Genomic DNA, 11,400 nt, shown 5'->3' with positions numbered 1-11,400 from the left:
TTTTGTATGTTTCTGCACAGGGTCATCCAAAGAATGTCTGCAGCAGATATGTCCTCACAGGGTTCACGTGACTGATTATATTACGTCATCAAATAGTTTTGTGAAACTGTTGACTTGGAAATTTTGGTAACGTCTGGAGGTCACGAGGTAACAACTGAAAGAACTGGTTGAAAGCAGATGAGTCGAGGTTAATACCTCCCCCTAGTCACGCCTTTGGAAAATAAATGATGTGTGTCTTTTCATATTTTGTACCTGGAACTCCGCTGCAGCTCTCGTCTGAAAAGTTTTTCCTGTACCCAGAATATTCTGTAATAACACTTCGAAGGACTGGTCATCGTCTCCAGAGCTCTCATCATAATTAGATAAGTATTTGTTGAACTTGTTGACAGGAGATCACTGACTGTATTGATAGCCAGAAATATGCACTGGGAATATTTATTGATCTGAAGAAGGCTTCTGACACCATTAATCACGACATATTGTTTAAAAAACTGAACAGGTATGGTATAAGGGGGGTGGCATTAAGTTGGCTGAAGAGTTACATGCAACACAGACAGCAATTTGTACAAATAGGTGACTACAAATCCACCTGGGCCGACATTACCTGTGAAGTCCCACAGGGGTCAGTGTTAGGCCCGATACTATTCATTCTGTATATCAATGATATTTGTAATGTGTCAAATATGTTGAAATTTATTTTATATGCCGATGACACAAATGTATTTTGTTCAGGGGAAAACCTTCAGCAGCTTTTAGATGTCACCACCACAGAAATGAGTAAATTAAAATACTGGTTTGACGTAAATAAATAGTTTTTGAATCTGAGTAAAACCAAGATCATGTTATTTGGAAACTGCACAATAGATGTACAAGTACAATAGAATACAGAATGATAGATGATGTTAAAATCGAAAGAGTTTATGAAAACTAAATTTCTGGGCGTACTACTGAACCACAAAATCTGCTGGAAACCCCATATAAGTCACATAAGAACAAAGCTTGCACATAGCATTGCAGTTCTTGGCAAAACAAAGCACATATTGGACCATAAATCAATATACATCTTATATCGTTCACTTGTACTACCCTATCTAAATTATTGTGCAGAGATTTGGGGTAACACCTATAAAAACAACTTGAAACCATTGTGCATTTTACAAAAAAGAGCTATTAGAATAGTTAACAAGGTAGGCTATCTTGGGCACACCAACAGATTGTTTCTAAAATCATTTGCCATGAAGTTTATGGACCTAGTTGAATATCAAACAAGTCAACATAATTCAACATAATAGTGAGTTTTCCTCCAACAAGAACATTTTAATAATGCTTTACCCAGCGAATTTTATCTGTGAAATGATATTCATACTTTTATTTTATCAAATATTTATTAACTATTTATTAACAATTTCTTTATTAACGATTTGTTAATAATAATCTTAGCCCTACTAAACGCAGGGCTACATTTGTTATGTTATTTTGTTTTTGTCTTGGGGGTATTTTGTTATTCAAAATAAATGAACTCATTCATTTATTCATTGCTATGAACAAACCTGAAGACAGGGCTATTAATTTGATGTTTTACAGAACGTGAAATAAGATGACCCCTCAAGGAAAATATTATGCACACATACGGTCAGTAACCACTTCTGCTAACTAGATAGATTGATAAATAGATGATAGTGTGATGGTTTGAATGTTACAATAATAAAATAATCTTCATGTGATTGGATCTCAGATCTAAGACCTAAGTCATTGTATTGCTTTGAACAAACCTAGTAATGTGATCCGTCTTACATATACATGCTCATCATAATGAGCACGTTATATTTAAAGAAAACATTCTGCACACACATGTGGTGAGTAACCACCTACCTCACACACACAGCAGAGACTCTGACTATATCAACAATTGAGGGTTCATTTCAGGACAGTCCCACTACTGTGATGTCGATATCAGAGATCTCGTTATATTCCTCAAGTATCTGCTGAAATTCTGTTTTTATCATTGATGATGCATAGGTTGAGGAGAAATCCAACAGTATGATTTGAATTGACAAATATTTCATACTTATGTACTTTGTCCTGTTTTAAGAAAACCTCTCCACCACAAAGTGGCGTCACAAATAACGGGAAAGATCTAAAGACTTGGGCCACCGTAGACCATTATTAGTATAAGCTAATAAGTATAATAGAAGAAGAAGAAGAAGAAGATACACTTTATTGATCCCCTAGGGGAAATTACATTTGTCACTCAGGTGTTTGTTACATTTTTTGTGTTAGTTTTTCACACTATGTATGTACAGGCCCCTGAAACAACCACAGCACACAAGGGGCCTGTAATCATGCAGTTAGTATACAAACACAACATCAAGCTGTACATTGGGAGGCAGAGTGACGGGCAGCAGCTTCCTGGAGTGCGCCCCAATAGAGCAGCTTGTAAGGGGGACGGCACCTTGCTCAAGGGTGCCTCGGCAGTGGCTGGGAGGTGAGCTGACGCCTCCCACCGTCAGCTCACACTCCGGAGATGTTCTGGCGGGAGCGGGAATCGATCCACCGATGGCTGGGCGATCTGTCTTCAAGACCTCTGCTCTACCGCTGAGCCACTGCCGCCCCTAATAGTATAAGCTTATTAGTATAAGCATAAGCAGTATATGTTGGCTTTGACTAAAGACACATTTATCTGTTTGCTTTGAATGAAGACATGTGTTTAATTTTCCTCTTATTAAATGGGTGACTTTCATTAAACAAACAAAAATAAAAAAGTGAGTGAGAGGTTTAAAAGACAGTCTATTTGGTGTGGAAACAAATGTAATTTGACAAAAGAGGGAGTATTGAATCGTTAAATTTGGTTCCGGCTGATCATCTATTTGACTTATATATTTTTTTGAGATTGTCAAGGTCCGACATTTTTACCTTCAGAAGTGGAGCACAGGAATTAAAAGCCCTGAGTGTGGTTTTTGTTAGAAATGTTAAAGTACCAACAAAGCTTCAAAAGCCACAATGAGATTAGATTTTCAATCTGGCATCAAATAGTTTTCCAACTCTAGGGGTGTTAAGCTTTATGATGAACATAATTTAAAGAAGAAAATCTGTGTTTACTGCACAGTGGTTGACTATCGCTGACTACTTGACTACGGCCTCGTCCAGACGATGACGGAATTTTTATAAAACGCAACTTTTTCAAAATGCATCGAAACGATTCACGTCCAAACGACTGCATTTTCAAAAAAATCTCTGTCCACACGTAAAGGAAGCAGTGCGTTTTCGAAGACAGCTATAAGCATGCCAAACCAGGTGGTGGCAGTATTGAGTCACATTTTATCCAATAGGAATCCTCCGTGTTTTGTTGTCACAACACACGGGCCAATAAATGTGACGTCACAGCGGTTTTCGTCACAGGCAAGACGTCAGCGTTTTTAAAAAGTTGCAGATACGCGGTCCACACGACAACATGGACCTAGCGTTTCTTTAAAAATCTACCTCGGCCAGCGTTTTTAGAAAGTTGCGTTTTCGTTCCGGATATCTGTGTTGTCGTGTGGACGGAAGGCATAAACGCAACAAAAGAGTTGCGTTTTCAAAAAAATCCGTCATCGTGTGGACGGGGCCTACATCACCAGATGTGACGTTGTATGTCCACAGGGTGAAAAACCCAGCAGGGGCCATTCCACTCCCGTTTGAGGGAGAACCACATGACTGTAGCTGAGTTGTAGATATGCTAAACTACAACATGTTGATGAAATTATGGTTGATGTGAAACATGCTTGAAAAGCAATATTTGTAGAGGAGAAATACCTCCTGCTTGATATATTCTAACATCTGAAGGACCTTTTCTACACTTGGTCATGGACTATGTTGATATGGTGAGACCAGTGCAAGGGAAGAGGTATAAGCTGGTGGTGATAATGTGGTGGAATGTTTAAAATAAAATACTTGTTGAGTTGAGTGCCAGCTCAACTCCCAGGATGTTGTTACCAGAGATCTCATTAGCTAAGTATCTGTTGACATTGTCTGCATCATCAATAATATTGTTGAACTTCAAATAACACATAGATATTATTTTGAATTAACAAATATCTTGTTGTTATGTACTTTGTCCTATCTTAAGAAGACCTCTCTCCACCACAATAGACAGATTCATTAGGCGAGTTGAAGCTACAAAATCCAAGCACAAAAATGTAGAAACTGTGGCGAAGTTTCCATGCCGTGAAATTGTTCCTAGGTTTGGGATTCCGCTAAGAATAAGTTCAGACAATAGAAAAGAGTTTGTGGACAAAGTAGTGAAAAGCATGTCGCAGAAGTTAGGAATCAAACAAATATGTGGATGTGTGTATAATCCACAAAGTCAGGGGATTGCGGAAAGAGTGAATAGGATTTTGAAAAACAAACTTTTGAAAATTTGCTTGTGCACAGAGTTAAATTGAGCAGATGCACTGCCACGTGCTCTTATGGCCTATAGATATGGTGCTCATAGGGACCTGAAAATGCATCAGTATCCTAAAGCTTTCTCCTTTTGATAGATTGTCAGATTGATATAATTTTTCTAAACTATAACAATATGTTCCTGAACTTTTTATTTTGACTTTTGCACATTATTTTCCCTGCTCTTTTAAGGAAAGTTTCTGGAGGCGTCCCTGTGATGGTCATTACTTATAAAAACATCAAATCATCCGTTACTTTGACCAGCAAAACATGTATAAATGAGTGTATAAACCATTACAATGCATCATAATTTTGTCATTGAAAGTTCAAACTCTTTGTGGACTGATGGTCACCTATTCCTTAGATTATTAACCCAGAGAGGGCATGTTTTGCTCCTAGCTGGTCAGACAAGGGTTATTCATCAGCATATTGGTTTTGAAAGCAGCAAATTCAGCTTCACTGAGAAACAGGTTAGTCCTCGGTTTTCTTCACTTTTGATGGGAAAATAGTGGGAGCGATTCTCTTGGATGAATGATGTGCTAGACTATTGTTTAATATATGGAAATCCACCTTTCTGAAGAGGAGATGATCGCATTCATTTCATCTACACCCGATTTCCCAACTTCCAACTCCAACGGGTCAAAGGATCTGCTGGAAGTGGGGTACACCCCGGATGGGACACCAGTTCATCGCAAGGCTACACAAGAGACAACCAACCATCCTCACACTGAAAGACAGTTTGGAATGACCAGATCAACTAAGTTGCATGTTTTTGACAGTGGAATGAAGCTGGAGGACACAGAATCCACGTAGACACAACGAGAACATACAAACTCTGCATAGAACAGAAATTACTTTAGAATTGAAACAATGCTACCCTCTGTGCCATTGTGCCACCCTGCATGGAAATTGTAGTCTGATTCTATTATCAATATGGTTCATGTTTAAGGTCAAATAACTTGACATGTATAGTTGCTTCATTCACCGAGAAATTGGTTACTGATTTTCTTCCTTATCTGCTAGTTTTGTATGAACTAACACAAAAAGCATCGTTAATAACCTGATCTTTGTTCTCACACAGGGAGGGAGGTTAGTGTCCAGAGATGGCGATGGTATGCCTGAATGACTTTGAGAAGTATGCTAAAGAACATCTGTCAAAGACTGCCTGGGATTATTATTCTGCTGGAGCAGATGAATGCTGCACCAGGGATGACAATGTACTGGCTTACAAAAGGTACAGCGGTGGAATAGAAACTCATCTAATTCATCTTACAGCTTACCTTCATGGTCAAGGCATCCAACTAATAGATTGTCAGGAAGACTAATCAATTAAGCATAACTCAATGGTGAAGATATTCATACACACAGATACGATCTCCTGTGTTTTGTATTCAGGATCCGTCTGAGGCCTCGTGTCCTGAGGGACGTTTCAGAGAGTGACACACGGACCACAGTACAGGGGACGGAAATTAGTTTTCCAGTTGGTATCTCACCAACTGGTCTTCATTGCCTGGCATGGCATGAAGGAGAGACGGCCACTGCTCGAGGTGAGTTTGAAAATGGACAGTTTTGTTTTCTTCTTTAAATGTTTTGTGATAGAATTCAACTTCAGAGGGAATGGGACCATTTTTTCATAACAAAAAATGGTGTGTCAGAGATCCTGACATAGAAATTATACAAACTCACATTAATCATACATCAACAATGTGAGGTTACAACGGCAAATCTTTGTCTATTCTAAAACTGGATATGTTTAAAAAGAATAAACAAAAGACAGCCCCCCCCTGATTTGGGGAAATTTAGGGATTAAGGGAAATAACTGGTTAGGGTCAAAGTAAAACTATGATATTTGGCCAAACGGAAGTAGAGTTGGGTCAGTCAAGCCTTCACTGCACTGATCATATAGTAGTTTATCCATGCTGGAGTAAAAAAAGGATACAATGAACATCAGATGTAAATTCTACATTCTAAAAAGTTTCTCAACTGCATCCTGACAGCCGCAGAGGCATTCAACACCTGCTACATCACCAGCACTTATTCCACCAGCTCAGTGGAGGAGATTGTGGCAGCAGCACCAAACGGGTACCGCTGGTTCCAGATATATGTGTTCCAGGACCGCAAATTTTCAGAGCAGATTGTACGGCGCGTAGAGGCGCTTGGCTACAAGGCAATTGTCTTGACTGCTGATGTGCCCTACTTCGGTAATCGTCGTAATTTTATCCTCAACCAGTTCAAGTTGCCACCACATCTCCAGTTGAAGATCTTTAATGGACTGCACCAGGTAAGTTTATATCAGCGTATTCAAAATTTCAAGACAAAGCAAAAGAAAGCTCTTAGAGTTAAAAGTGGAATTAGTGATCCAGGGTGCAGATCAAGGATGTAATAGAGAGACAAAGCTTTCAGCTACAATCATGCCCATGAAAAAATTCTGAGAAAACCAAGTTCATAAGTATAGAACATTTGTACAATAAATTGATGCTTATAGTAGTTGTGCCACATGCACTAGAAGCAAGAGAACGCTGTCCCAGAGAAGTACCACACTAGTGATCCCTCCATCACCTGGAAAGATGTTCACTGGCTGCAGTCCATCACCAGCCTGCCCATTATCATCAAGGGGATTCTCACCAAGGAGGACGCTGAGTTGGCCGTGGAGCACGGTGTTCAAGGCATCATTGTGTCAAACCATGGGGGGAGACAGTTGGATGGAACCCTCGCCACGGTACTAAACACATTTTGATCCTGGGAAGAAGTATGAAACAGCAGTGTGAAACACATCTGCTGCAAAGGATTTGTGGTTGGACTTGTTTTTCTCTGTCACTAACAGATTGACGCGTTGTCAGAGATCGTGGGCGCCGTGAAAGGAAGGATCGAGGTCTATCTGGATGGAGGAATCAGGACAGGAAGTGATATATTGAAAGCTCTGGCCTTGGGAGCCAAGTGTGTTTTCATTGGCCGTCCAGTATTGTGGGGCCTTGCATACAAGGCGGGTGTGCTAAATTGATGATAAGACCCAATACCAAAAACTGTTCTTGCTAGTAAAAAATAGTAAAAAACAGAATTATGAACGAACAATTTTGATCATGAATCTAATTCTGTGTCATTTCAGGGTGAGGAAGGAGTGAGGGAAGTGCTGCAAATCTTAAAGAATGAGTTCCGTCTAGCCATGACTTTGTCAGGTGAGAGAAATGAAGTGAGGTCACCCAGAGTGAAATGTAACAGTATTCCAATATATTATTATCAATAATCTGTCTCTATTAAAACAATAATTTTATTTATGTCCTTCAGGCTGCAGAAATGTGGCAGAAATCAACAGGAACCTCATTCAGTTTTCTAAACTGTGAAGTACCTGAAGCCCCAAAGACCCAGAGGACATCTATTGAACAGAAGACAAGAATGCTGAGCAGGAGTCTGATACGCCACCACAAGAAACTGAAGATGTTGAAATCAGGAAACATGAACCGTGTCTGATCAAGAGTGTGGGTGATGGGTCACAGCAGAGTTAACAAAGGAATAAAGAAAGTGTTTGTGCCATTGTGTTGGAGGGAAGGGGGCGTTTTTCATGAAACCAACATACGTCTGTCTTTGGTGTAACAAACGTAATCAATAAAGAATGAAATAGAATTTTGTTAGAGATGCTGACAGACAGGCCTTTTTTCTGACTCTGAGGTCTCATCATAATATTGTGACACAAAAGATGTAAAGTTGAATGCAAACACAACATCCTGAAAAATGTGCTGTTAGAGTATTTGTCTGACATTAACCAAGCAGATATTGTTCAGCCCAGCTGGATTTTTGTCCATTATCTTCACTCAAGTGAACCTTTTGAGTGATTTCCATAACCTGCAGTGAAAACCACTGGTGCCCCATTGGACATGCCATGCATTTAATGAGTGGAATTTAACATTGAAGTATTTTTCATGACACGCATTAATGTGTGTAAATGTGTGTCATTTACAACTTTCCACAAGTGCGGACATATTCCCCTTTGTCTCCTGTCTTCCATTTCTGACTCCCATTGCTGTTTTTTTTTCCTACCTTTCTGGGAACTTCTGTTTGAACTGTTGTGCATCTTGCGGTTCGTTCCGTGGTGGACATTGAAGCTCTATATCTGTTTGGATTTGTAACTGCAGGGCTTCTGCTCCTCGGAGTGAGCATTGCCGTGGTGTATTGGAAAGATACACCAAGGAGTCCAAAGGCTGACCACCTTGTTAGGAGAGAATGGCCGGGCAGTGGTTACACAGACTGTGATGAACTTAAACACAAGAGCCTCTCTGGACTACAGAGAGGACTGAATTGACCTACATCCTCTTGCAACTTGAACTATTTTCTTCCCCATTTTCCTCATGTTATCAGTAAGAAGCAGATAACAAGAAACTCCTCTGGAAGAGACAAGGCTGAGATTAGTTCTCTCCTGTTGTTGAGTCTTTGGCAGTGCCATCTAGGCCGAGGACACCCAACAGAACGTCCCAGTGCTCCCTCACTAGTAGGCTGTGCGAACATAAATTTGTTGCATGGTCCTTGTACTGTATAACAAAACAAACTGACCTGTGTCAGGTCATCTAGTAGTCAGTACAACCATTTGAGAACAAAAGTTAATAGACTTAACTTATTTTGTTACATTCTGTTAAAACTCACAGCACTTGTATCACTGAAACAGGACAGAATTACCTGGCACCCTCTTAGGAGAGGATCAGGCCTTTTGAGAAGAGGCTGATGAGCAGAGTGGGAACTGGTGTGCCTTGTCAGCTACTAGGCGCCAGCCACACCCCTTGCCACAGCCTGAACTGACAGGAGAAAACGATCTGAACACAGAAACAGACATGCCGAGAATTCATAAAGAACAGAATCATGACACAGCAGATATCATTGCAGATGAAACAATGAATTAAAGCACAATGGATTGTAATGAAATTGGGAGAGTTTGTGTCTATGCTGCATGTACAGTGGTACCTCTACTTACGAAATTGGTTCCGAAAGAAATTACGTAAGTAGAAAATTACTTAAGTAGAGACGCATTTTCCATGCAAATGCCCTGCTCCGTTCCAAGCCCCAAAAAATTCCAACATAAATGTTTTATAAAGCATAAAAATGCATCAAAACATGTAACAAATACATGTTACGATTAGATTATTGCACAATAAATGAGAGTTGTGCATAACGTAAAAAAAACAAAGAATAAAGAATATAAAATAATAATTATAATAAATATAATAATGACAGTCATTTACCTTTTAACAGCTGTCCTCATTGTTTTTTGCCCTCTTTGGTTCATGTGCTCCTATCTCACGATGCCGAACAACAGAGTGAATTCCAGTCCTCCTTTTGAACTTCTCCAACCACCCACATGATGCCTTAAACTCATTTTTGTTTTAATAACGTGGCGATTGTAGATGCATTAAGGCCATATTCTTTGGCGAGATCAACCAAACGCATCCCTTTCTCATGCTCTTCTATTATCTTTTGCTTTGTTTGTACGGACAAAAAAACTATTTTCTTCGTCTTTTCTTTTCCTATTTTCTCTGTCACTTTCTTGGGGTCCATAGTGGATACGTACTCAAAAGTTACAATATTTGCGCTAAAGTATCAGACTACCTCACCGGTCGAGTGCCGAATGCAGAAGACACTGAATAAGCGCCGAGCTACAGTAGCTCCACACAGAGGTGGAATGGCATCCCTTTTAGCCAATGGGATGCCAGGAAGATGCGTAATAGTCAATGGCAGAGCACCTATGACAATATTGCATTCAGGAACCTGTGGGAGATTCGAGTATCAGCCGATACTGTGTTTTTACATTAAGTAAGTCGAAATTTCTTTCGTAAGTAGGGACAATATTTTCCTGCTGAGAAATTTCATAAGTAGAAAATTTCATAAGTAGAGACATTCATAAGTAGAGGTATCACTGTACAGTCAACCCTCGGTTTTCGAACATAATCCAGAAGGCTGTTCGAAAATCGAGTGGTTCGAAATCCGAAACTATTTTTCCCATTATAATTAATGTAAATAATTTTAATCCGTTTTTTTTTACTGTTTTACACCATAAACTGCACTGTATACTGTTTACCATAAATAAAAAGGGGTAGAAATAGACACTGTGTTTTATTTTAATAAAAGATATCCTATCGAACTCTGAACAGGAATGCACTACGGAGGAAGCATCCTGGGCATTCGAGTTCGCTCGGCTCCCGAGTGAGTCACGTTCAGGTACACTCAGCTTCTTTCGGTTTGGTCGAGAGCCTAATTTTGGTCAAGTTCAGAGACGTAAAATTCTCGGATTTTCTGGTCAAAAAACGATTTGGTCGAGAACAGAAGCGTTCGAAAACCGAGGTTTGACTGTATATGAATAAATATTCTCAGAGACTGGGGTTTCCCAGGGCTTCTCAGATATCGAATCTTTGATATCGTCCAGCAGAGGGACGAGAACTGAATTTTTCTTGCTTTTGTCAAAGAGGTCAGGGCGGGCTCTCCAAGCTGTTTCTGCCAAAGCAGCAGGTTCTACATCCGATCCAGGGGCTGAGCCCACGAGAGAGTGCTGTCTTTCCCAATTCCAGGATCCCAAGGAGCACTGGAGAAATCCTTGATATTTTTACCAGGGCTGGAAGATGAGATGCTGTTGGATTAAATAAACTGTAGCTGATGATGAAAATATGTCTCTCCGGATTTATTCTTAAACTAAGCCCATTGCTGTTTCTAAAATGGGTAACAGAGATCTTGGACAATCTTCTTTTTTAGTGAGGAGTAGAATCGGCCGCAATACATGATTGCCATGTCTTTGACACATCAAAAATGTATCTTTTCTATCCTATAAAATTAATGTAATTAGCAAGAGGGATAAACTGTTGAGTGAAGTGAATTCTAACCTTTGAAAGGTTGTTGTCGCAGAGCGGTTTGACAACCTTTATCAGGCTTAAATGCCTTAAATGGAAAGAGAGAATGAAGCGTCTGTAAAACTTGTTCCTTCCGTGATCACTTTGAGGTGGTGAA

General features: G+C 39.8%; 1 protein-coding gene across 5 annotated transcripts; it reads left to right on the top strand.

Moving 5' to 3' along the window:
• The first annotated feature begins 1,498 nt into the window (after positions 1 to 1,498).
• On the top strand, positions 1,499 to 8,040 carry LOC137605477 (2-Hydroxyacid oxidase 2-like). 5 transcript variants are annotated; one of them, XM_068330183.1, is made up of 8 exons: positions 1,499 to 1,632; positions 5,501 to 5,653; positions 5,815 to 5,966; positions 6,417 to 6,700; positions 6,926 to 7,138; positions 7,244 to 7,402; positions 7,526 to 7,595; positions 7,705 to 8,040. In XM_068330183.1, the coding sequence occupies exons 2-8, from the start codon at positions 5,523 to 5,525 to the stop codon at positions 7,758 to 7,760; spliced, it is 1,065 nt and encodes a 354-aa protein (XP_068186284.1). In that variant the 5' UTR covers positions 1,499 to 1,632; positions 5,501 to 5,522; the 3' UTR covers positions 7,761 to 8,040. The 5 variants fall into 5 exon arrangements, 4 of the variants coding, with proteins under 4 accessions (XP_068186284.1, XP_068186285.1, XP_068186286.1 ...); XM_068330184.1 differs by lacking the exon at positions 1,499 to 1,632 and adding an exon at positions 4,818 to 4,889; XR_011037749.1 differs by lacking the exon at positions 1,499 to 1,632 and having other exon boundaries at positions 4,908 to 5,653; positions 7,244 to 7,406; positions 7,705 to 7,773.
• Positions 8,041 to 11,400: the final 3,360 nt, after the last annotated feature.

Source organism: Antennarius striatus, chromosome 12 (genome assembly GCF_040054535.1).
Source record: "Antennarius striatus isolate MH-2024 chromosome 12, ASM4005453v1, whole genome shotgun sequence".
NCBI classification, from domain to species: Eukaryota; Metazoa; Chordata; class Actinopteri; order Lophiiformes; family Antennariidae; genus Antennarius; species Antennarius striatus.
This window is presented reverse-complemented; position numbering and strand designations above follow the sequence as displayed.

Coding starts and splice junctions, on each gene's coding strand:
- LOC137605477 (XM_068330183.1), top strand. CDS start 5,523: ATGGCGATGGTATGCCTGAATGACTTTGAGAAGTATGCTAAAGAACAT. Junction 5,967..6,416: donor AGAGACGGCCACTGCTCGAG/GTGAGTTTGAAA, acceptor GCATCCTGACAG/CCGCAGAGGCATTCAACACC. Junction 7,403..7,525: donor TGTGGGGCCTTGCATACAAG/GCGGGTGTGCTA, acceptor GTGTCATTTCAG/GGTGAGGAAGGAGTGAGGGA.